We start from the raw sequence: 25293 nt of genomic DNA on the forward strand, positions 1-25293 counted from the left end.
GAGACTCGAACGAGGCTTATCCGAGGCGTTCGATGACCCGTGAACGCTGTAGATCGCAGATGCGGTTTAGGCTTTTTTTGAGACGTAAAAACGAAACGCTGGACTCGAGACGTTCGAGTTGCGGGGGGAAGAGTAAAATACGAATACTAGTCTTGAGAGTTAGTTAACGCTGAAAATACTGTTACTTTGCAATTATTGAAAAAATACCGATGACTTTTTTGATGAAGTACTGAATATATCGATTTAAAGAAATTGGAAATTGAAATTTCGATAGATGTATTTTAATGAATTGCATAAGAAAATGTAGAATAGTTAATTCTACTGTTCGATGGTTCTATTGTCAAGCAGAACAGAATTTTCTGTATGTTTTAGAAGTTGAATTTAATTCTCGTTACTTTTTCTTGGAAAGTCGATTGAATTTCAATATTGTGTAATGTATAGAGGATGTTAGAAGACTCGATTATACGAATCGTTGGTAAGTAACCCAAATTCGAAAGGAACGGGATGGAAATTGGCGGTGTTCTAAAAGGATTAGTTCCAGCGATTGTTATCTGGAACAGAACGAAACTGATCGGAGTTATCGCCGGTTGAATACAAGCACGAACACGCCTCCTCATCCACCAGCTGATGTGATGAAAGGGACTAGGTATTGTTGGCAGTATGTTGCAACCTTGCACCAGGTGTCAACACTGCGTTTCGATGTTATCGAGTGAGTGATATCTAACTGTGCCATTCACGTTCGCGTGAAGAATGGCTAGAACACTGAAAGATCGTATTTTCATCTTGTCTTCGAGGCAGTGTTTGCAGTCCTTGCAGCTCCGCTGACGTATCAGCTGTGCCATATTTCGCTCGGACCTTTTTTAACCCGCAGCTGACGGATATCTGATGACAAAACCTCTGAATTCCGAACTGGTTTCTAACGAGTCTGCAGACAACGATGTATAAGTCTCGTTAGACATCCAATTATTCCCTCGAACATAAATTTACAAATATAACAGTCAATCATTACAGATAAATGAACTGCAACAAATTGCAAAGTTACAAAAATGGAATATTTAATAAATCCAGATCAACATAGAAATAGTATTAGTTAAATTGGTACTGTCGAAATCTAGATAAAAACGAAGCCAGAATCCATCAACCAGAGCTAACAGAAAAAATATTTTCAAAAATAACTGAAACCGAAGCGTGGTTTCTTTTGAGTAACAGCTTGGATTTAACAGAGCCGATCGGGCTGGACGCACGCCGCGTGGTACGAATGCAGTAAAAATAATACGCGTCGCCTTCGTAACCCGAGTAATCGATAACCGAGGGAATGGAGAGTAATGGTACACGGTAGGACAGAGTGGATCGGATATAAAAGGACTCGGAAAGGACGCGGGTGCGTTCACCTCGTCTTATCCCTGTCTAGAGCAGTCAGTCTCGCGTCCACGTGCTTTTATGGTGTTTCGCATCTGGCTGCGCCCTTATGGTGCTCCACGGCCGGTACCTAGCTTCCACTTGTCCGTAACTTTTTCTTCGATCGTTGTCCCTGATAGCGACGTCACTGCAACTATATCATCGCGTCGAGTTGTCTCTTTTAGGCTCAAGTTTACTGACTCCGACACTTTGTATCTCGCGGCGTACGTCTTATTTACTGAATCTCATTGAGATCTATGGGTCTAACGAGTTGCCATAGACTTTCCACGTTCCTAACACATTCGTAATAAAATATAAAAGTTAACAAGTGACTATACAATTCCTCTTCGAAACGAGCCAAAGACGTTACGACGGACAATTTACGATTTACAATTAAAAGGATAATAGACAAGATTAACCTTTAAAGATAATAGCCTGCATAGTTGGGAGATTGAAATTTCCTGAAACATTCGCTTCGCAGGGACGTATTTCACGAAACATGGGTTTTACCATTAAATGCCTACGTCGGATGTCACTACGTTAAACGTCGAGCCTCTTCAACATCCCAATAATCCTACTCAGCTAACGTTACCAAACAATCTTCAAATGACTCAAGCAGAGATAAATTCTAAACGCATCCTAGCAATCCACCGACCCAACGGCAGTAAACGTTCGAGCTTCCGTTCGCCGCGGGATTTGAATATTCCATCATGTTCCGCCCATATTCCATCGGATTTAAATATTCCATCAACATTATGGAACCCGGCGCGGCTCGTGTTTCGATGCTGGGGAAGCGTCGGTCGCGCGGCCGATGCAGCGGGAGCGGCGCACGAGAAGCAGCCGGCACGCCGGGATTAAACGGGAAAATTACGGGTTTGCAGTGGACCGGGAGGCCTCGCCCGGCGAAAATAAAGAAACCAGAAGACGGGGGGCATCCCGGTGGATTCCACGGGTACGTGGCTCCGTGGCCCGGCTAATTTATTGCACCCGCTGGACCCGGCCGTAATTATCCCCGCGCCGAAATCCTCGAACGCGTGTCCCCTCGTGCCTCGAACTGCGTCGACGTCCACCGCGGAGAATCTACCCTCGCGTCCCCTCGATTCTCGATAAGGGAAATCGAAGACACGCTCCCGAAATTAAACAAGATTCCGGCGAAAATGTACTCCGAGAAAAATGGAACCGTAGAAGATGCATCTCGCAAGAGTGAAACGATAAGCTTGATAAAGTAATCGACGAACGAAACGCGAGTCGCAGGAATTCGCGGTGACTCACGGCGAAAATCTCGGCGTGACGTAAGATATGCTGATTTCGAGTAATTATAGATGGATCGAGGATGCTCATGCAAATCCCCATTTCTACGCGGATATATTTAGATAATACTCACTTTGATTACTGTTTCTTAAGTAATAGCGGCTGTAGGCTGTAAACGAAGTTGCATGAAATTCTATTAGACTTTCACGTTAACGAATTCGGAAGTGACTCACGTTAAACGCTCGGCCGTTGCATGCGGTAATTAAATATAAAGAAACGAGCTTCTCCGGCGTCCCATAAGAAAACGAGAGACCGAAAACGCAACGATAAAATCTCGAATAAAATCCATACAAGAAACGACTGCCAGAGGAGGGCTACTACAAGAAATAGGTGTGAGAGTACAGATTAACGCCTCCCGTTCCGCGGGGAAGCGTCTCATTAACCGCCGTCAATTTTCGAGCGGCTCGCGATCGATGCGAGATTAACGATCGAAAACGATCCCGCGAGTATCGCGGAGGGCCGGGGTGACCAGGAGCCGTGAGAAGAACATCTCCGCGCGCGAATAGTAGGCCAAGGGAAAATGAGTGAAGCGAGCCGGTGTTATCGATCGCGCCGCTAATTGCGAATTCCTTCTGGCGGCCCGGTCGCACGCGCTGAACCCGGAGAAAGAGCGGGCCAGGTGAGCCGAGCGATACGGGATCGGGGAACGGAATCCTGACGCAATCTTATCCGGTGTTTGGTCTCCGGGACCTCGTCGAAAGCCGGCTATCTGACAAAATTCCGGGCGGATCGTTCACCGTGGCTAAATATACCGGGCGCGTTGCATAGTTGCGTCGCGGAATTCCGCCGTTCCTCGCGCGCGTCGGATACAAACAAAGTGGAGCCGCGCCGCGGAGCTCGCTCGCGTCCCTGTTTCCGCGGCGGCGGCGGATCTCGCGGAACCGGCCCGGTCGTTGTGCGCTGAAACACGCGGAACTCGCGAATAAAGAGTGCGTGCCTTGGCCGGCGCTGCAGGATTATACACGGTGTTCCGTGACACGTGGGGAACTGGGCAAATTGATTCGGGACGCTGCGACGAGGGCGTTCGTTTTTGTGGATGGATAGAGGATAGAGACTAGTTGGAGTCTTGAGAGGTTGATAGTTGGGTTTTCTTTGGGACTAGAATCAGAATAGATGCAATCATTTATGAAGTCGGAAATATCTACTTTTCGAGAGTCAAAGTTAACGTTGCAATCTTTTCTGCTTGTACTGGCTCATTTTCCTCAAATCAAGGTACAAGCGAAGGTTCTAAAGTTAACCGAATTCAACACAGGAAGATCACGGAAGGAACTTGTTCTACCATGTTTCTATTTTGAATCGAAACTGGGCATGATACTGGACATACAATAAGGAACACCCTGTAGATCCGCGCGGCGAACGCGGCCGGTAATATCTCGCCGGTTGCCGGGGGAACTCGGACCGGCCTGTTCTCGTTTCGGCCCGATCGTTCGTTACTCCGCGAGAGCACAACGTTCCGGGCGAGCAAATTGGCGCGAAATAAAAATGCGCGGAGGCCTGTATCCACGTGTAACGGACAATGAACGGCGGCGGCGGCGGCGGCGGCGAGCAGCGGTTGTCGATCGCCGGGTCAGATCAGCCAGGAACGCGGACTTCACCGTGGAAGTCGTTTGACGAGGTAGTTATCGTTCGTAAATCGTCATTACTGTTACAGCGCGTTACGAGCCGGCTACCGGCTCCGCGTTTTTCCGATCCAGGCCGACCGGTGTCGCGATAAAGTCTTGTCCGGATCACGGTCATTTACCATGATTTATCCCGTGCCCGGGGATCTCGGCTTGTTTCGCGCCGATAGGGATCTAGTTTAAACCCCCGTCCCGCGGATAGGTGGACCGGGATGAATCGATCAATAAACAACAGCCCGCGGGCCCGTCGGCCGCTATCGGCGTCGAGTAAATTGCGGATTTTCACTCGAACGAGTGAAATCGGGATCGCTCGGTTGAAAATTCTGCCGATTCCAGCTGCCGAGGGTGCAGGGATCGAACGCGGACGCACATACGGGGGGACGTGACGCGCCGCAAAAAGGTTAATTCGATCCAGAAGCCGACGCTCGCCTGGTAATTCAAGGTGCATGCCGCTCCTAAAACGGGATCATTATATTATTAGAGTTAGCGGACGATTGCCTCGAATCGGCCGCACGAAGAAACAGCCGGGTTTCTTGCTGGCTAACTCGCCGGTGCACCTTGAGGGACTCGCGCTCCGCGTTTCAGGGTAACGCGCGCCGCTCCGCGCGGAATTACGCGCGAGACACCGCCACCGAGCCGGCGAACGAATGTCGAGGGAGCCTGATGAAAAGCAACACGACCGGCCGGCTGTTTGCTATTTTCGCGCTCGGGCTTTCCAGAACCTGACCCGACGACTACATTCCTTTCAACGAGCGGCACGGCGCTTCACCCAAAAATTACTCGCGGCCCGCTCTTCGCGCCGCGGCTGCCGAGTTAGCGACAGGATCATCCTCGGGGAAAAATATGCCAGACTGTTTCCGTTTCTTTCTGCCGGCGACGAAATTAAATGGCGTGGGCGACACCTGTGTATGGAGGAATTGCTTCGGCGGGCGCTGTTATTTTCAGATTCGGAATTTTTATAGACCGAGGTTCATCGTGGCGCGTGGATCATATTGAAAAGTTGGAACGATAAAGAAAATTCGGAGTGACGGAGAGTGAAAGATACTAGACAGCCGCGTGGCTACCGGAGGAAGAATTTTTCATGGTAACGAACGTTGCGAAATATTCGATGATTTATACGCAGAATTTATCACGCGTTTAATAACACGGACAGCTCCCGCTATCCATTTTTCCTAATAGAACTTTCTTAATAATAAAGTTTGAAGCTTCTGAAATCTTTCTTGTCCTATCCAATCCTCCGTTTTATACCTCCCAAACAATATTCCGTATAGCTCGATACACGAAACCGGGGGCGAATATAAACTGAAATTTACCACCGAAGGTTTCGTATTCGGCAGGCGATGAAACGAAACGTATCCCGTTATCCAGCGGCATAAATGCATAAAACCTGCGGTCTATTCTCGGCCGCGTTCGAGCCGCATTAAAGGCCTCCACCCGAAGAGGCGTCGAAACACGAAAATAACCCCGGGCCGGGGAGCAGAGGAAAGAGAAATCTAATTTCACTAAACTAGATTCCACCGATGGACCTCCGCGGTGGGTCGATCGAATAAACCGATCTATTTCGAGCCGATCTCGTAACAATGGGTGAGAGCGCGGCTAAGCACGCGGGGAACCCGGTGAACGATTGGCCGGGGCGGAGACGCCCGATGTCGCGGTAGGTATTCCCTCGTAGCTTGTACGCCGGGCGAGTTTGCACGCGCCGTGCTCTCCGCGACGTGTTATGGGAACCGGGGACTTCGAGGTTCCATCGTAAGAAGGGCAAGTTCAAGGTGAGCTACCGAAACGGAAATGCGTGTCGGCGAAGTGTCCAAGACCGACACAGAAACGAGGAGACGGCGTGCAGAAAGAAAGGGGGGAAAGAGAGAAAGAGGAATCGTTGGCAGCCAGTTGGCCAGGCACGTCGAACGAAACCGCAAAGAACGATAGCCACATTATTTAAGAATAATCGCGGGTTATGCAACGCTCGATAAGCTTGTATCGTTCCGCCGAACGTAACGAGCATACGATTATCCTCGACCGCTATGAACGACGGACGCCGCAGCGAAGGATCGCCGGCGATTTGCGATCGTGAGCGTTCCGATTCATGGAATCCCGTTCGCCGGAGCACGATTTCGATGTTCCGCCGGCTAGGATCGCTCGAGAACAGAGCCTCGATCGGTGTATTATGAAACGGGAGCTATATTTAATCGTTGCCAATACGTACACGGTAATTGCCGATCGTCCGATGCGTTCGCTAAGTCATTAATCGGGCCGTTTCGCTATTCGAAAGACTGCGCCGATTTCCAGCGTTGAAGAGAAGTGACTGGCCTTTGTAAAAGGACTGAGAAATCGGCACTTCGATCGCCAGCGCCAGCGTTCTTCGAGGATTTTCGACGCAATCGCGTTACGGGAATTAATCGTTCTTTTTTATCATTGCGAGTCCTTTGCTGCAGTCGGTTCCTGTTTTCTAAGTAGTTAGCAGCGCTCGCTAGTTGTGTCGCTTTTTGTTTGTTTCTCCTCGGCTCGACTTTTACCGTCTCGCGAATGGTATGCGAATGTAAAAAATCAGCGAGAGGAAACATAAAAGTTCAGGATGCAGTCGGAAGCGAAGCGGCGAGGAAGTAACAAGACGGCTCGAGTAAACAGAGAAGAAAGGAGAAGATAAAAGGCGGCGGATAATGGGCCAAGCGAGGGTCCGCTTGTGCGAGGGGCGAGAGGTTCGGAGATAAGATGTCTTGTGAACCTACCTCTTTTTCATGGCTGTGAGAAGGAAAAATGGAGAGCGCTGTTTTATCTTATTCAACCTAATGCCTCTTGTGTCTACTACATGCGCGACAATATTTATAAGAAAATTGATGAGAAAAATCAATTTATAATATAAGCTTAATTTCATTAAATTATCCTTACCGCTTTATTCCATTCAACCACGGAGACTCTTTTATGTCTAGCTAATTCATTAAATTAATCTTCGTGAAATTATATATTGAACATGTGCTACAAAAACCTCGGTTATCCTTCGTATTCATTTATAATGTCGATTCTACCGTAATACCGCTATCGAACTGAGAAGGAGTAAATGTTTTGTCCAACCCCTTGTCCGCGCTGCATTCATTGTTCCCCTGTGACAACGGAAAACGGTCGCCGGCCCGACCGAATCGAGGACCATGTGCCCCGCGATCGATTTTCCGCGGGACCGGTAACGGTAATGAGACCGGGTGAAAGTATAAAGGCGAACAGCGGCTAGTAAATTCGTTCGTAATCTCAGGAATAGCTGGAACGGTCTGACAGTGATCTAGCGGATCGCGTGTGCGACCGGTTTTGCATCGCGAAACAATGTTGCGCCCGAAGAATGAACATTGGCGATAAATTCGGTGAACGGCCGCGTTTCGCTGGCGGAGCAACAACGGCGTAGGCTTCGAAAGGTTGAAGCGTTCTATTTTATAGAGCCGGCGCCTTTCGAAGTTCACAACTTTCATATCGAGCGCAAGAACTTCCGTTAGAGAAAACGTAAATTACCGCAATGAATCGTCGAACGGTTTGCAATAAACGTTCGCTCGAAACCCGAAGATCGCGCAGTTAAAATTCAGATCTCGGAGGAATCTAGATCAAAGATACGAATTTACTGCTCCGTTACTCTGTAGAACGGTTACGATAAATTTGCCGCGGACAAATGCACAATTACCATTAGTTCCCCGACAAAAGGTCAAGCCTAAAAGTCAGTCTCAATTATCCGCACCAACAACTCAACGATTCATAGACACTAAAAGTCGCTGTCAATTAAGACGATTGTTCTGTCCTCCCTGTTTCCTCATATTCCCTTCCTTTCACCGTGCACGTTGTCAAACCCCGAACCCGATAAAACAGAGACCGTACGATCGATACGGAAAGCTACCATTACCGGGGCACCAACGGGCCGCGCGCAGTCATTACAATTACGTTTCCCGATCGAACAGCTGTACCAGAAGTAATCAGCGAATTCGCGGCTATTAAACTTTTCTCTATCCCCTAACAGGCCGGTGCCGAGAGCCGCGCGAGTCGGACAGCTGTGCGATCAAGTTTGACGGTGTACAACGCGCGTGTATCGCCGGCGACAACACGCGGAAACCGATCGCCGCCGGATCGCGGCGCGAATTAAGCGTCGACAAGTGACAGCAGGACGCTTTCACCGTTGCTGATATATCGACGCGAGGCGTCCCAACTCTGCGTTTCGTAATCCTTCTTGACCCCAACCGACAGCCATTTATTATTCGAGGAAATGATAGGTGCCTGGAAAGGTCGATGCAAGTGTTAGCCGCTCGTCGGATCGGGAATTCTTTCCCGATACCGATTCACCGGTAGCCTCGAATGTCAAACGGTGATGATTATTGGATTTCCTTCCCCGCGGCGGACCTGTCGTATTTATAGCGGAGAAAATGGCTGAACGAGAGAAGACGCGAGCGGCAGGAATGTCGAGCTGCGAGGATTCTTACAGAGACGAACCTGCCACGACCTCCGGTTGGGAAATCGAAATGGAGTCGCCATAGTAGGAGTCCTCGCAAGCCGGCTATCATGCTGGTCACGCCGCCCTCGGCTAAGAGAGATAGCTTCGTTCGGGATGGTTGCAGTTTCTCGTCACGTGCGCGATTATTTCGAGCTTTCGCTCGGGAAAGGGTTCTCTCCGCTGCTCAGATCGATGCTGAGAGTTTCGTCGTAACACTGATGTCGCTTGTCCTGCATTAGCTCCTTCGACAGTCGACTCGTTGACTCGGATTTCAGTTAAGTTCGCGTGTCAAAGTCGTCGATGCAGACACTCGCAGCGAAATGTTCGACATCGACGAGTAGCGACGTCGCTTTTGTATTTACGTGGCCGCCGCGGTTGTAAAGTATACGAATTTATCGGTGAGCAAGGGTATTTAACGCCATTTCCGCTTTTAATTAACAGCGTCGGGCGTAACGGGCCCGTCGAGGAATCGAGTATGTATTGATTCCGTCTATTCCGCGTATAACATTACCTTAACGCAAATATTCCTCTTTACGACATGCGATATAAAATAATTTGATATTTATTCCCGGGCATCTGCCATAATACAGTCGACCGGGACGTAAAGTTGTGTCGCGAGTTATCCTGCGGTCGAGGTTTCTCGTAAAGAAGGATTCAAAGAGTATGATTCAGACTGAAGTGTCGGCTCTAAAACTGTAAGATGTCTTCCTATGCTAGGATCCTTGGTGAGGGGTCCGGGGAGGTCGGTGGTGTGTGTACTCCAGTGATAAGACCCCTTGTGGGACGATATACTAAAATATAATGTTCACTTTGGTAGGAGGATACTCGGAGCTTCCTTTTAATTTTATAATTTGATTAGGATATAGATAAATTATAGAAAATCTGTTCGAAAAGGCTCTCGAGTCAGTAAGGTTTAGAAGAATTCAAATATCTATTAGAATCTATTTTCAATCTTAAATACCCACTTACACATCTATTTGAAGTTATCTCAAATCCTAAATATCTATCTGAATCTATTTTAAATACTATACACTTCTATCGATTTAAATACCCGCATGCTATCTTAACTATCAAATATTCCTCTTACTCGTATTATCTCCTCTATTAAAAGTAAGGGGAAAAAGAGCCACGCAACACGGTGGCAACAGGCAAACAAGATGAATCGCGCTGAGAGGTGACGCAACGCGAATCGTGCGTGATGGGGGATCAATGTTATTCAATTCCGTTGTAGTAGGATTGTCAACGAGCGGCTCGTCCCGTTAAGCCTAGCGTATGGTTAATACAGTAATTCCTCGGTCATTAGATGCAAACAATTCGCGTTCGACGTGGATTGTCTCGAGTACGGATTGGCCTGGCGCGGCGGTGAACAGTTCAGTCGCGTCCGAGACCGAAGTGCAACGTGATCGGCGTGGAAATTACAAGAATCTAGTTCGAATGCAACTTGGTTGGAAGCTTTGTCCGATTACTCGGACGACACTCGCTCTTATCTTGCATCGGGCAACGCATTATTGATTACGACTGGAAACTCTCGACCTTTGTCACGAACCATCTCCGTCGTCAAGGAGGAAACGCTGCGGCCACGTCGGAACAAGGTGTACGATCGAGTGCCACGGGGAATGGTAACAAAGAGCTTTTTATCGGTTGATGTAGCCGCACGAATGAAAAGCGGAGGATGCGAAATCAATTCGGTCTGCCGCGTCGGCATTCCAGACGGCGGTTCCACCTGTTAATATCTGATTAAGAGGGAAGCACTTTAATCAGTTGAGCGTAGACGACGTGAAAGGGACGCCGGAATTTTACTTTCAATCGTGAACACCGGTATTTCGTGGTTGCGAAAGCGCACACCAAACGGCACGCTTTAATCGATCCCTTAAGAGTTTTCCAAGTTCATACGTAATGTTTCCTGGTTCTAACTTTGTTGGTTTATTTTATCACAGTTATCAGGGATATGTAAACGACAGTAGTACTATGGAACCAGTTGAAAAACGCAACAGATAACGCAAGAAGTTTTACAAAATTATGCACATGCATTTATAAATTAACGTATACGCTTGTCACCATCGAGTTTTTACATCAACCTACGATAAAACAAAATATTGCAAATACATGAGATTATTCTTCAGAAGGTTAATTATTCCGTGAGGTAAGTCGAACATACAGCACGTGGGAACGATTTTTTCCCTGAGATAACACAGACTTCGACTCGAGATCAAAGTATATATCCTGTACATTAGAAGCATTAAAATATATCAATAGATAGTAAGTTTCGCAAAATCGGTAACTATTAACCTTTCGCGGACGAAGCTCCTTTGACATATATTTTCCTCAGTCCAATAAAATCCCTAAACAAGATATTAGACAAATGAAACTGAAACTAAATATAATGTCGTAGTTTATAATTTCTAATAACAATATCTGTAGGATGCATTTCATTTTCATTATGTAAAATATAGGACTGCGGCCGTCACAAATATGTAACACTGGTAGCGAACGTGTTAATTAATTAAAGAAAGAGAACCACGTGCATCTCTTGGTGTTCGAGTAATTAAATCATCTGCTTGCGACTCAAATCATCAGTCTTGCAAATGCAAACATTTCGCCTCGAAATGTCGACGTTCGTCCATAAAGGGTTGAAGTATCGATTCACATGTGGAAGACAGTCTATATCGAAATATAGAAAAACACAATATTAGAAAATTACAGATCATTTCAGAAACAGAAAGAATAAGGCGAAAAGTCGGTCCGTCCGTTCGGTCCGACGACCTAGACCGAGTGGCGAGACGACGGGTTACGAGAGGCCTTCACCTTGACCTTGAAGAGCACCGACCGTCCTAGCAAAGGTGAACCGGACGGACAGACGGTGAGCCTTTACCTGCTACGAGTCCGTTCGACTCGCCACGTAAGTATAATGCACGATTTCCGCGGTTACGTAAGCCAGCGGCGCATTTTATCGCGTTCGCGTCATCGCCGAGAAACGCGGTCCCATCATTGTCTCCTCCGTCTTTTGTTCCATGATAGTGCTCCTACCGTGGCCCCGTTGTTTTTCTTTTTACCTTTTCTTTTTCCTCTGCGCGACACGGATAATCTTGTTACGTTGAACTTACGCTAGCCAAAGAAATGCTCGTTCAAAAGCAAAGTACAAACTCGACGAAATTGAAGTTTAAACGAACATTCGTTCACTCACGGTACATGATTCGTTAATTATAAGAATGCTTCTAGAGATTTGATACGAATGCTGAAACGATATAACTTATCTAGTTTATCCGGAATCCTTTCGAACCTTATCAGTCCAAGTGTTCCTATCAAGCGCCAATATTAAACGTTTTACTTCAACAATGTTTATTAAGCACTGTATCGACTAGCTTATTATCTTATTTGAAGTGTGATATTTAAAATTTCGAGCATATGTTGAGAATAAGTTGCAGTTATATAAGGATTAATGCTAGGTTTATTCATACTTATTGTGCTGTTTATGCTATTACCTCTACAAAATTGAGTTCATGTAGGTCTTGGAGATTGTATACACAAAAGTATACAATTAGAACGCACATCCTGTATTCGCATCGATCGAAATGAACGTAAACCTTTAGTAGACACAATAAAATGAAATCCACTATGCATCAGACAGACGCTTCAGTAAAGCTAGCGTTAAGCTAGGTGAATATTCATTGACGTCCGCGAGAACTATAGTTCGAATTGCAAATGCTCACGAATTGGTCAGTCTACATGCTAAACGAGCATTCGTTCAATTGACAGGAATGCGCTATTAGTCGCGTATCCGTGTCGCGTGACTCTCTAAGCTAATCAGCCAAGCCGATAGCCGCGTTCGAAGCGTTTGGCAGGCGTTGCCGCGCGATGGTCAACAACTTGTTCCGGCGATGATGCGGAGGACGCTCGCGGAGGCCAGAACAAATCCTCCGGCCAGACAAGGGTTTTAATTGGAATCGCGGTTTTTACGCGGCGCGCGGCTCCGGCTATCATGGACAGCCGATGAAAGATTCCAATTAACCGTAATACACCCGGTGCTTCCTTTAAAAGCAATTGCCAGCAATTACATGGTAAGTTACGCCGATCAACCGGTGTGTAACGTAGTCCCGGGTCGGTCGTCTTTAATTGAATCGTTACCCGGACCGAGGTAGAGCGTTTTGTAATTTTGGTCCCAGGCCGCGGCGTTCTGCCGCGGACTTTCCGTAATTATCAATTACCTGGGACGAGATATTGCGCAATAAAGCCGATGTAAAACGATCGATCGGGACTATTATTCAGGCACGATAGCCGCTAATGGCGTTAAACTGAACTAGTTCAGACCAGTTATCAGCGAGGACGCCTGCGTACCGTATCCACGTACGCGGCGATTTGGAAAATCAGAAATTCGTTTCGTCGTTTCAGGGCTTGTGCATGCGAGCGACGTGATCTCACTGCGACCTCGCAACGGTACGCTGGCGATTTTACGTACGTGTACCACATGTACAAACCTCATCTTCGATAATACATAGAATTAAAGAAGAAAGGAGTACAATTTTTCATCCTCGCGATCCGTTGCCATTTTGTTACGGATCGTGAGCATAGATCCTCAACTGTTCGTGGCAAACAAATGTTGAAGACACTTCAATTGAACGGGCTATTCAGATGCAAACGGCGATTGTCGTTTGTTCGGTGTATACAGAGTGCTCGAACTCGACCGTTCGAGTGGACTTTCTGCACCGGTGTTGCAGATAACGGCGAAAAAGTTTCGTTTGATGCTCGAACATCTAGCGAAACGTCGCCCGGCGAGCACCGGCTGTCGAGTCACACCTGCCCAGCCGGATTCCATGTTCAGGGTCATCGGGAACCTTTGCCGGTTTCAACAACTTCCCGACCTTCGGCTTTTCGGCGTTAACCGGTCATCGGAAACGATCGTTCCCGAGAGAACGTTGCCCAGCCGGTCTCCCCGTCTCTCTCTCTCTCTTTCCCTCTCGCTTTCTCGATCGCTCGATTTCGTTATCTCGACAGCTCGAGCCACGTTTAATTCCATCAGTTTCAGCACGCTCTCGATGCAAAGTGATCGGGGTGGGAACCGTTGCCTGATAAGTTATCGGCCTACCATATGCTGACTGAGACGAACCGCGCTGATAGACGATATTTTCAAGCATCCCGAGCGCCGATAGCTGGGTGAGTCACGAAGAGAAATCAGAAAAATTAGAGACTATTTCCAGGCCAGATTAATAACCGTTCGGTTACGTAATGTGGTGGCGGTGTTGCGGGCTCCGTAACAATGGAAAATGCGTTTTCCGAGTGGAAGACAGTGTCTAGGCACTGTTAGTTGTTCTGTAAGTTTGATCGAAGTGTACCGAACGACGAGTCTTCGGAGATCTTTCTCAATCTAATGAAACTCCTATATACAAGTTTTAAAAAGTGCAACGTGCATTTTGTGGTAGCCTCTTTTAAACATACCGCTTCCTTTTGTCAATTATTTTCTACAGAAGTGTGCATAAATGATTCGACGTTTGATATAATCTGAATTCAACGTCACTCAAAGGTATGGTCCTCCTTCTAAATAATCGCGAAGTTTTTGAAAATATTCCATAAGGTATGAATCTATCTACGTTGTACGTGATCTCGTCTATACCCGTCCTTCCAAGATGCACGCAGAGTCTCCGCGAGATCGAAAAACTGCACCGCGAAGACTCGAGTTACCGTCAAGATACGACAGCCGGGCTGCTCCGCGTCTAACACACGGAAGACCACCCATGAACTGGACGAGCAAGTCGAAAGGGAATTGAATCTAGACGGGCGATCGACAAGCGCGAGACGACACAACTTTTACGTAACGTTCGCGGAATGACGCGCGCATACCTTAACTTTTCGTTGCGAGCCCGCGGAACGCATGACTTATTTATGAACGGGGAAAAACGAATAAATTACGACAGGCTACGACTTCGTTTTACAGTCGCGACCGCAACAGAGGAATCCCGCGAGCATTCCGGCGATGACGATCATCGGATGTACGCGAGATACGGCAGTCACATTTTCTCACAATTCGCGTCCTTGCATCCTGGTTACGATGGTTGTTAGTGGCATCGTTGGGAACACTCGAGGCTCCAGAGTGGAAAAGAAAATAACACAGCGCTTCGGTTATTCTATCTAAATGCAAACCGCTTAAGATATGCCGAACACGGAAATATGTATCTTCCCTAATTAGAACTGATACAAACAGATATCTTTAGTTTGTAATCAATTTCGAACATTCTCTAACGCTGCTTTTTGCTTTTGTCCAGAAGTTGAAAGTATAAACTTTGAGGTCGTTTTTGAATAATACAGAAGTAGATAGATCTATTCGAATAGTATTAGAATAGATAGAATTCGAATAGTAATTCGTATAGATTCAGTTTCTCAACTGTTAACGTTCTACTTCGATCGACAGTCGATCAGAGAGAATTAAAATCGAACCTTCGAGCAATTAACTCGTCTCAACAGAGATGTACGATGAAGATGAAGAAAGAACCGTACACCGGTCAAGCGATAAACAGACACGGCGGATCGATGGTCACCGAAATAAAAGGCGACGCGTCGGCGGCTAACGAAGGACATTAGCATGACGCTTGATTGACACCGAGGTGCATAGGTTGAAGGATTCGTGCCGATGGCGAAGTCAGTCACACCCAGCTGGCTAAAGTGACGTTAAGTAGGCCTTCGCATTTAACATCATTGGCCTCCACGCAGCCGCGTTGGCCGGCTGGGATAACTTGTTCGTTCCAGCCGTTTCTACGGGGCTTTATGTCTGTCAGGTTTATGTAATCGGGTAATGGAACGTGGGCGAGGTCGTCCATCCTGCCTTTCCACGCGCGTCTTTCAGCGAGCCAAGACCTGGAAGGGCCCACGGGGTAGCATAACCGTGCGCCGCTGATGGATTCGTCGTGGACACGCCGGGAATAATCGCGGACGATGGCGATGACGGCCGGCAGACGCGGGTTTCCAGTTTTCGATTTGCCAGTGTGATGCAGGATGCGCCGTATCATCCTCGAGACCGAGGCCTGGAGCGAGACAATACGTCCGCGCGATTAACCTTTTATGTCCGATGTTTTCTCGACAATTATGTTTTTGCTCAAGTATAAAAGTTTCTCAAATATCGATCTCGAACGCGAGGATGATGTAAATGATTTTATAGTTTAACATATTAAGCGATAGGAAGGATGTGTTTCTGATGTTTCTTGGAGAATATCTTTACTGAAGTATAAAAGTTGAATATCGATCTTGAACACGAGGATCATGTAAATGATTTTATAGTTTAATATATTAAGCGATAGGAAGGATGTGTTTTTGATGTTATGTAATTAGTAGGTTAAAGAGTTTGTCTTCGATCATTTTAAAGTTTGAAGGATTGAAATAATGGTATTCAGAACTCCATAGAATAAAATTCTATTTTAAGATATAATGAGTGTATTATTCCCAGCAAAAAATTTTAACTATGTTACGAAAATACGGTCGGTAAGAACGGTACTTATTTATTCTTGGTTATCGTGTTCGCATTTAATGTCGTAGGCAAGATAAACAAGGAAAAAGTATATCGGAGTAAAAACTATTTCGAACAATTTACGGTCAAGGTAATTGTAATATGTAGATAGCTAGATAACACACAGTACGACGTAAGTAATGGTGTAACTCGGCCAGTTAAAACAATAGCGGTAAACGCGCGGATCTCCGGCAGCACATAAGAAAGCATTAACTGAAACACGGTTCTGTTTCAATAAAGGACGATTCAGTTAATTCGAATATTTTACCCTTCGCTAGTTACCGCGGCTCTTCCGCTGGTCTACTAATAAACGGAACGGATTCCTCGTAACTGTTACAGGCATTTTAGTGTCCATTAGAAATTTAATTGGACTCAATCGTTCGACTTTAATGAATAATTAGTACTGCGAATCGCGATAAAGAATCGAGAGGTTGAACGACCGTATAAATCGCTGCCGATACGTTTCGAAAATATATCTAAACACGGATTCGTGTATGAATACTTTGGTATTAGATGGGTTTAAAATTGTTCACTTTTTTTAACGGTTAATGCTCGGCGGGATATTTTCTAACCTACCAAACTTGATTGAAATTACTTACTTATTATTATCATGCAGCTCGAGTTTTATGGTTCTTTAAAATTGCGTGCCCCAGAGGGTTAACCAATTTAAAAATAACATCAACCTTTATAAAACCAGCAGCAACATAATTTCTTCTATATATTCAAAATTGAATCTCCTCACTGATCCATTCAACAAACCAATTATATTAACACTGAACTACCAGACAGGTCAAAATGACCCATTTCTGATTTCTCTTCGCAATTATTATAAAGATAACAGACGTTTCTCTGAGGAATTATTCAAGAAACTTATTTACAAATACGCAAGTATCAATTAAAGCTTCAATAGATGCACTCTTAGACTTTCTACAGAGAATGTTCGAAAAGTCAATTTAACTATAATTTTAGTGTTAAATTTAGCAGAAGAAAGCAATAGTCGTACAAAATTCTGATTCTCCAGTTTCCATTTTATTTGAAGAAAAACTGTTTCAACCGTATGAGATTCTCACGAGTGTTGATTCAGCAGTGGGCGCATCAAAATCAATCTATTCTTTCTCGTCCATTCGATTTTCACAAGCCGGCGCGCGGAAGTTCAACGAATCGGAAGCCTCGAGGCGGAGCCACGTGGGTGGCTGGAACCTTCCCTCGGATCGACCGCATCGGTTCCCGATTATCGGCTAGACCGATCGCGAATTCGTCGGAACTTGTTCAGTCGATTTGCATGCCGAAACAACGTCGAACAATATCCATCCGCCGCTGGAGCGGGGCTCGCAGCGCCGCGTACTGGTAGCGTTATCTCGGATCTGACGCGCGGCACGCTGTCGAACACGGAAAGACAGAAACGCGCGCGTAAAATCGGCGAAAGAACGCGCGGATGCCGTGTATCTCGACCTCTCGATGCGCAAAACACTCGCTCGGTATAATCGCCGCGAACCAACCGGTGGGAAACGTGACCGCGCGAACGTGTTCGTCAACGATAATCGTCCCGACTTATCGGAGGCTAATTAGAATTATAAGCGACGCTTTATCGCCGATCTAGATTGAGTCGCGGGTCAAACACGTTTTACCGGGGAACGGTTACCTTGAGAGACACCGGGCGGCAATTAATTTCCTGTTTAATTACAATGAGCGTCGCCGTTCGAGCAGTCGGGCTTAGCCTACTGTAAAACGCAAAAAGGTGTACGAGTTTTATGGTTCACGGTACTTGACGAGAGTACAAATGTTGAATCAGCATAGGATTAAATTGATTCCTTTTTATGATAACAGTTTGCTTTTATGCTTCTGTTTAAACGGAATATGTTCTCGCCGAGGCTTTTTGTGCGACGGAGGATTGATGAATATTTAAATGGAGATTTTGAATTGGGAAGATTGGTTTTAGATTGTATGTTTTAGTGCGTGTAGCATCTGTATGCGAGATTCAACGAAATTATAAGCTCGTTGATTTAAGTGTTTTCTTCGTGACTGCAGTGGTCGGTGTTATTTTATCGTTAAAAATTCGAGGGAAAGCAAGAGGTATGTTTAAGTTTGCATACATTTGTTCCAGAGGTTACGCGTGATGTGAGAGAAAAATATTGTTCCCTTGGAACTGCGCGTAACTGATGATAGCGATATTTATTAAATTAGGTTTAAAATTTCCGGGACAAATGCATGTTCAGAGTGAAAAATCCACGGTAGAACAAAGAATATTCACTTGGAGAGGGTAGATTACTTTACCACGTATTGTTCATCGAATTTAGTGTGTAACGAATATCGCGCACGTAACAGGGAACGTGTGTAGAAGTTCAAGAACCGTGAACATTTCGGATGCCTACACAAGAGTTAATATGACTGTATAATTCCTACGTTGATTTGATTCGAATGAACACAAAATGCTAATAACTCTTACCCGCGATTATATCGACACACGAACGCTATAAATAAATAGTTATGTAAGAGTCTACCTCACACTAACGATAGCATTCGACGTACCGAACTCAGCGAAACGAAATTCATTACGTTCATCGTGATGCAAATTAAAATACAAAACTCCGTGGATAAACCTTCAATTTTCAATATCAGTTTCATTAAATCATGTTCGTTCTTTTCATAGTTAATCCTACGTATCACTGGCAGAGCTTCTAATTTTCCATTTCAATTTCAAGCTGTCGAATAATTGGTGCTATCGAACCTCTTCAAAGCCAAAACTATAATGCACACTGCAATGTACATAAAGTTCGACAGGAGTTCAATAAAAGTGAACAGAAAATAACAGGAGAAAAAGCATTCGTGACCAATGGAACCGCACGAAGCCGGCAAACTTCTGATTGGATTTACCCTTCGACCCCCCGGGGCGTGGCGAAAGAAAAAGCACGAAAACGGTTTTCGCGGTTCCGAGGCAATTAAAAGGAATTTAACGAGGCTGCCTTATCGTTCGCCGGTCGACGCGATTCAGAAAATTAGTCGGACACGCTCAAGGGAGCTCATCGTTTCCGCGCGAGCCTAATACCGGTCTGCCACGGAATCAAAGAATTCCATCGTCGATCGAGAGCGCGCCTTGTTTCATCTTTTTCCAGCGTTCCGTGCTCGCGTGAAACGGTGAACACGCGTCACGGTGAATTATGAATCGTCCCAGATGGAGAGATCATTAAAGCCCGTCTAATTCACGGATGCTAATGAGCAAACGAAACGGCCTGCTGCTCGCTCTAATGCGGCTACGTGGCGTGTAGCCGGCGCTGCGTGTTTCGCAACAAGGTCGTTCGCTGTGCGATTGTTACGTTAGATTCTTACGGTTTCGTGCGAAAGTCACTCCGAAAATTAACGAGCCGCGGATCTCTACGCATGGATACGAACAACGGCCGATAATTCCGCAACAACAATTTACCGCGGCTACCTTTGACAACGTTTACCGAATTACAAAGGAGACATTCATCAAGACAAGCTCCCATTTCGTTCCACTTCTCATCGGTGTACTTCCAAGAGCATGAAACCGCAGATAAATCCTCGATCCATTCACAACGACGAACAATTGGATATTTGTAATCGTAACATTCCGAGCAGACATATCGCAGATAGAAATGTAATTGAAACGTCCGACTATGACCCGTGTAACCCACAAAATTCCCGAGCCCGATAATGAATCGAATCTACCAGTAGATTACTATGCATTCGTCGGACAGGAGAAACTGATTATTGCACCGTATCGCAATCAAGCGTTGCCGTTTGATAATTGACCGCCGGCATGATTGAATCCGAATTGCGGCTGGATCGGCGGGGATGATGATTTCACGTTTCCATCGATCGATCGATCGGAGGCGCGTAGGAACGCGACACGCGATTAGGCGATCGGCGCGGCCGTTCCGAGTATAATCGCGCGAAATGATTGTCCGAGATAACAGGTTCCGCGGTACCGTTCCCTCTGGCACGGATTCTGCACAGATCGCCGATACGAACGCACCTTCGGCTGCCGGCTGACCCACCTATCGTGAGAAACTATCCCGGGAATCGAGCCTTCTCTTTCAACCTGCACGCACTGTCGCGAACGTGCGGCCGCGACTGCAGACTACGAGATCCCGCGGCTGCCTCCGCGACTACGCCTCGACCTCGAGAAACCGCAACGCGATGATCGCGGAGTCGCGTTCGTTAACCCCGGCCGCTATCGCTTTTAATCTGGCTATCTCGGGGAACTCGGGGTATTAAGTTTCACGAACCGACTGTCTCTCGCGGAGGAAGAACCCGAGTTCTTATCGATTGGAATTAAATCTCTATTTTCTGGCGCGGCGCGGCAGCCGATCGTCGGCTCTTCGGTCTGGTACAGAGGCAACTAACGAATCGATTGTGGTGACAGGATTCAACGTTCTCTTCTGAGGTACTTCAGTGCTAATGGGTTTCATTCTGTTTATTCGAGAATGCTTTTATAGAGCTCTGTTTGTGCAGGATATCGGAGATACTTTTTGTATAATAGAAATGGGCGTGTTTCATGAAAGGATCTTTGAAATACTCGTTATAATAAGCTGTAATAATTATTAAAATCTTGATGGTCTATGAATAATAGCTCTCTGTCTTCTAACACAAGATCCTGGGACTAGCATTCGTTAAAAGTTTCAAGCCATAACTTTCGTTTTCTCCAGTACTGGAACTTTGTAACGTGTAGCGCTGAGAGATTTCTTACGCCAACAGTCTATCCTCAGCCAGTACTTTACGATTTGTTTACAGCCCACGTGCAGAGAATTCATCGAAAAGGAACATTCCTTCGAATCGGGGATACTCCCCCTCGAGAGAGAAAGATATTCTCGAGAGCTGTCGGAATTATATACTGCCGTAATGGAGAAACCAGGAAAAAGGCTGCGCGACCCGCCTGTCGTCAGGTATAATAACCCGACGAACAGAAATGCGTAAGACGTGTGTGATGCGGGTTCAGTTCTCGGCGACGCAGTCGCGAGATGACGAAGGATTAACGGGGAGCAAACTGTTCTTATCGGCGAGTCCGCGGCTACCATTTACGAGAGCCCTGATCCGAGATCGCTTAGACCGGCTGGCCGCGATAATTACATTAATTTTCTTCGCACGGCACACCTCCCAGTACAAACAAACAGAAAAACAACCGGTTGCGATGAAGGGTAATTAGCAAAGTCTGCCAACTGTATCTCGCGTTGCGGAATACAGCGAGAACCAGTAACCGATACGGATTACCGTAACTCACAGCTCAACGATACGAACTCGAGGATAATGCAGAACTCACCGCGGTAAGGGCAGTGACTTAGGTACCATCCATTGTCCTGCGATCTAGAGTATGCTTGCTTACCTGGAATTGAAAAGGGAAAATGGTTATTATTTGTATTACACGTTAGATCACTATATTAGTAGATAATTATTTTATCATTGGTAGATTTCTTAGATTTTAGAGTTTTAAATACTGAATGAGCTTATCGAAATAGCGGAAGAATTTTAAAATTGAGTGATACAATATGTCTATTATAGTACCATCACTGTTGAAGGGTTGAAAGGAAATCGATACTTCACCCTTTACGTTAACTTCACTTAGAACTGAAATTTTATTTTGTATGTTATAGTCGGATCGATCTAAATTATCTGCTAAGTTAGCAGTGGTCTTAACAATTTATGTCCGGAAAGATTAATGGAAAACGTGTTTGATCGCCGAACAATCTCGAGGTATTTACACGTAGTTATCTACACTGTGGGAACAGAAATTTCCTCTAGGCACTTATTTCCTCGACAATTAAGTACTTGACGCGGCAGGATCAAGACATCGCCGACCCAAATTTTCAGTTATCAAGCAATTACCCGTCATCCGATAAGGATCGATCGGTCCACCCATCGCCTTAGAAAGCGGCGACCCGCCCAAAGAGGACGTGAGAAAACACAATCAGGAATTAATAACGCCCGGACAAGAAACTTTCTACGGTATTATCCATCATAGGCTTTAGGGTCAGCCGATAACCCCGCAGGAACGGCGGGAACATTTCGAGCGACCAACACGACCGCGATTTCTATCTGAAAACTTTTTCGGATTCGCCCGGCACGGATGGAGGTAAAGATAAACAGCGCCACAATGGGACCGGTAAACATATCGGTAATTAAGAAAAACTCCAACACAATTTCCACGCTTCGTTCCGTCGATTTTGCGTGAACAATGATATCTTTATCTATAATTCAAAGCAACGAGTCTTCGAAACGCCTGTTTTCGCCGGAGGCGCGCTGCCGCGATCGGTTGCAAAAATTCCATCGCAATAGCCTGAAACATTTCCGCGGTATGTTCGGAATTTACGACTCTACAGCACCCGGTAGAATTCTTACTTTTTAATCGAGTGCTGCGGGCTCGAAGACAAATAGTTCTAATGCAGGGGTTTACCAACCTGAAGAGCTTAATGTCAAATGTGCACTCGGATCGCTTGAAATTGTTACTTGTCATACTCAACACTCGCCGTACCACGTCTGAATCCGTTCAGATACCGAGTTTCCCACTATTATTTTTATTTGCAACCATCGCATTGTTCAATTGTATAATTAACCCTGAAACTACCACTTGGACAATGACTTGGATTTCCATTCGTGCGAAAAGATACACTTGTCAGAGAAATTTTTGGGTAAATTAGTTCGCTAACTCCAAAGTACAAATCAAACTCTTATTAAACGAATTTTTAACCGATCCGCAATTCTAGTGTCAACGTAGTATCCCTTAATAACAAGAACGAGCAATGAAATGGGGAAATATAAAATGAAAATGTTTATGTCACCGAGATCCAAGTACCGATCCGCGTGGAGCCAGTCGTCTGCACGACCGCTAGAATCACCGGCGTCGCAAGACTTAATATCCAATTAACGATTCCCGGGATGCGTACTGAATTTTTTCATAAAGTCGCCCGCAGTTATTCGCGGCGTATCCCAGCGGTCTCGTGCTTTTATCGTAACAAACCGAGGCTATATCGCGGAAATTTATGCATCTCGACGATTCGCCGGATACGACGCGATCTCCGTGATCTTCGCGCGTCCTGTATCGCTCCTTAAACGGTGACCAGGGAATCGTGAAGACGCTCAACGTAGCAATTCAACGCGATACTTCGTATTTCCGAGTTTCGCGGTACGCTGCGCGGCGGCCGGGCTCCTAGAGAAGTAGATTCAAGCCGCGGGACTCGTTTCGCGGCTTCCGTGTCCGATATCCATACCGTGAATACACACGATTTCCTTAATGGCAACATCGTACACAATTTATTTTATATCTCTCGCGGTTACGTTTCTTCTTTGATCCTTTTCAGCCACTCTCCCCTGTGAAAGGTCCGTCTCGCGATAATCTCGGTCGAATATCATTATGTCCGATGATTTACTGGGAACTTTTTACGATCCGTTTCCGCATAGATTCATGTACATCGACGCTGGAAGACCGAAAGATATACTGGCAGGTTTGTCGCGCGAATATTCGACGGTCGTTTCGTGCTGGTTACGCTTCGTCACGAACCCAGAAGGCGTGCACCGAATGATGCAACGCGAAAAACAAGCGAGACGGCGAATTAGCCGGCTCCTAACGAGAGAGGCGCAGCAATTTGTTGCGCGTTCCACGCAAATAGCTGTGCGAATAGGTCAACCGTATAACACGATCGGTGTTAATGTATCTGCCGTTCATAAATCAACATTCTTCGTTTTCTTTCGCCGTCGGATCGCGAACGCTGTCGCTCGAAAAACTGACCTGCACTTTGTTCGGTATCATGCCATTGCAATTTCTGAAGTACCCACGAGGAATTACAAAGTTCGCGGTGATGCCGGACTTTTATCTTCATTTTAATTAGACAAGGCAACTCGGTTTTCTTGTGGGACTCAGGGAATCGTGTTAATCAGTGCATTAAATTCAGATCAGCGTAGTCGGTTAGGCAAACTGTTTAATGGTAACCGTATGATTCGCTCGTGCTTCTACCGGATCGTGTGCGCGTCGATATTTCACCCGTATCTTCGGATAGACAGAAAGGTCATACTATCACGTGTCCGTCTTACATTCCATTTTATTTCACGAACTACAACGTAAAATCGATGTTCCCGGGGAATACCTGGCGCGTCTCGGCCGCAAGAGATATTTATCCTCGGTTATTCCTTACTTATCTTTACAAGCTGTGCAACAACAAGCGGCGAAAGCAGAACGCGTAAAAACGATTTATTATCGAGAAGTCGTTGAAGGCCGCCCAAGATTTCCCTTCTGTCCAATATTATTTCCCCGCGTTCTTTCGACAGCGAGTTCGCGTAGAAACGCGGCTTGCGCAATTGCAATTAGACCGTGGATCGAACTCGAACGGAATTTCATTATACCGGCAGGCGTCAGGATGATGTATCGATGCTTTTCGGGGGAAAAGCGCGAACAGGTTTTGCAGGGGATTCATTTTCGATCGCCGATTCAACGCGTGATTAATCTTCGCACGATTTGGCTCGGTGTTGTGACACGGAGCCAACGCGATATTCAACACTTACAAGCCACCATTAACAAAAGACAAATTAATGCTATCATTATTAAGTTAATAGCGAAGTATCCAATACAACTGATTTGTTTTGTGGCAAAATTTCCACTATCGGCACTCTCGATAAGTACTCCAAAGAGTAAATGCTTATTATTTACTATTTACTATTATCGGATTTACTTTTGCTTCTATCTTCACCAAATAGCCACGTAAACCATGTATATATCATGCACAATTTATGCTTGCGCGAGATCCCTAAACGAAGCTTCACCAATTCCCTAAACCCTAATGACACTAAACCAAAATTCGCGTGGGGTGCAATGTCTCCCTCGATGGCGATTAAGGGTTAATTTAGCTGGACGAGACCGCGTCCCGCGTGAAACTGAAAACCGAGACAAGGGTGTCGTTCCAACAAAGTTACCGGACGCGCTGGTAACAAGTGGACAACGCACCGCCGCGGGAGATTCGGTGCGCATATGGACACGTGTTGCCAGGAACTGCGGCGGACACGCTCAA

The 25293-nt window shown here is 46.0% G+C and overlaps 1 protein-coding gene across 16 annotated transcripts in view; it reads right to left on the reverse strand.

The window, feature by feature from the left end:
* LOC116427961 (uncharacterized) overlaps window positions 1-25293 on the reverse strand; it is a 293655-nt gene that overhangs the window by 248531 nt on the left and 19831 nt on the right. For 3 of the 16 annotated variants that reach the window (XM_076368715.1, XM_076368713.1, XM_076368711.1), the window contains exons 1-2: window positions 25199-25258; window positions 21558-21620 (exon numbers count right to left, since the gene is read on the reverse strand). The exons of 10 other annotated variants lie outside the window; for them this stretch is intronic. In XM_076368715.1, the coding sequence (XP_076224830.1) occupies window positions 21558-21620; window positions 25199-25253 (118 nt within the window). In that variant the 5' untranslated portion in view covers window positions 25254-25258. Of the gene's footprint in view, window positions 1-21557; window positions 21621-24957; window positions 25022-25198; window positions 25259-25293 lie in introns of those variants that run through there. 3 more of the 16 variants (XM_031978931.2, XM_031978926.2, XM_076368712.1) reach the window with 2 other exon arrangements.

This window comes from Nomia melanderi, chromosome 6 (genome assembly GCF_051020985.1).
Source record: "Nomia melanderi isolate GNS246 chromosome 6, iyNomMela1, whole genome shotgun sequence".
Taxonomy (NCBI): domain Eukaryota; kingdom Metazoa; phylum Arthropoda; class Insecta; order Hymenoptera; family Halictidae; genus Nomia; species Nomia melanderi.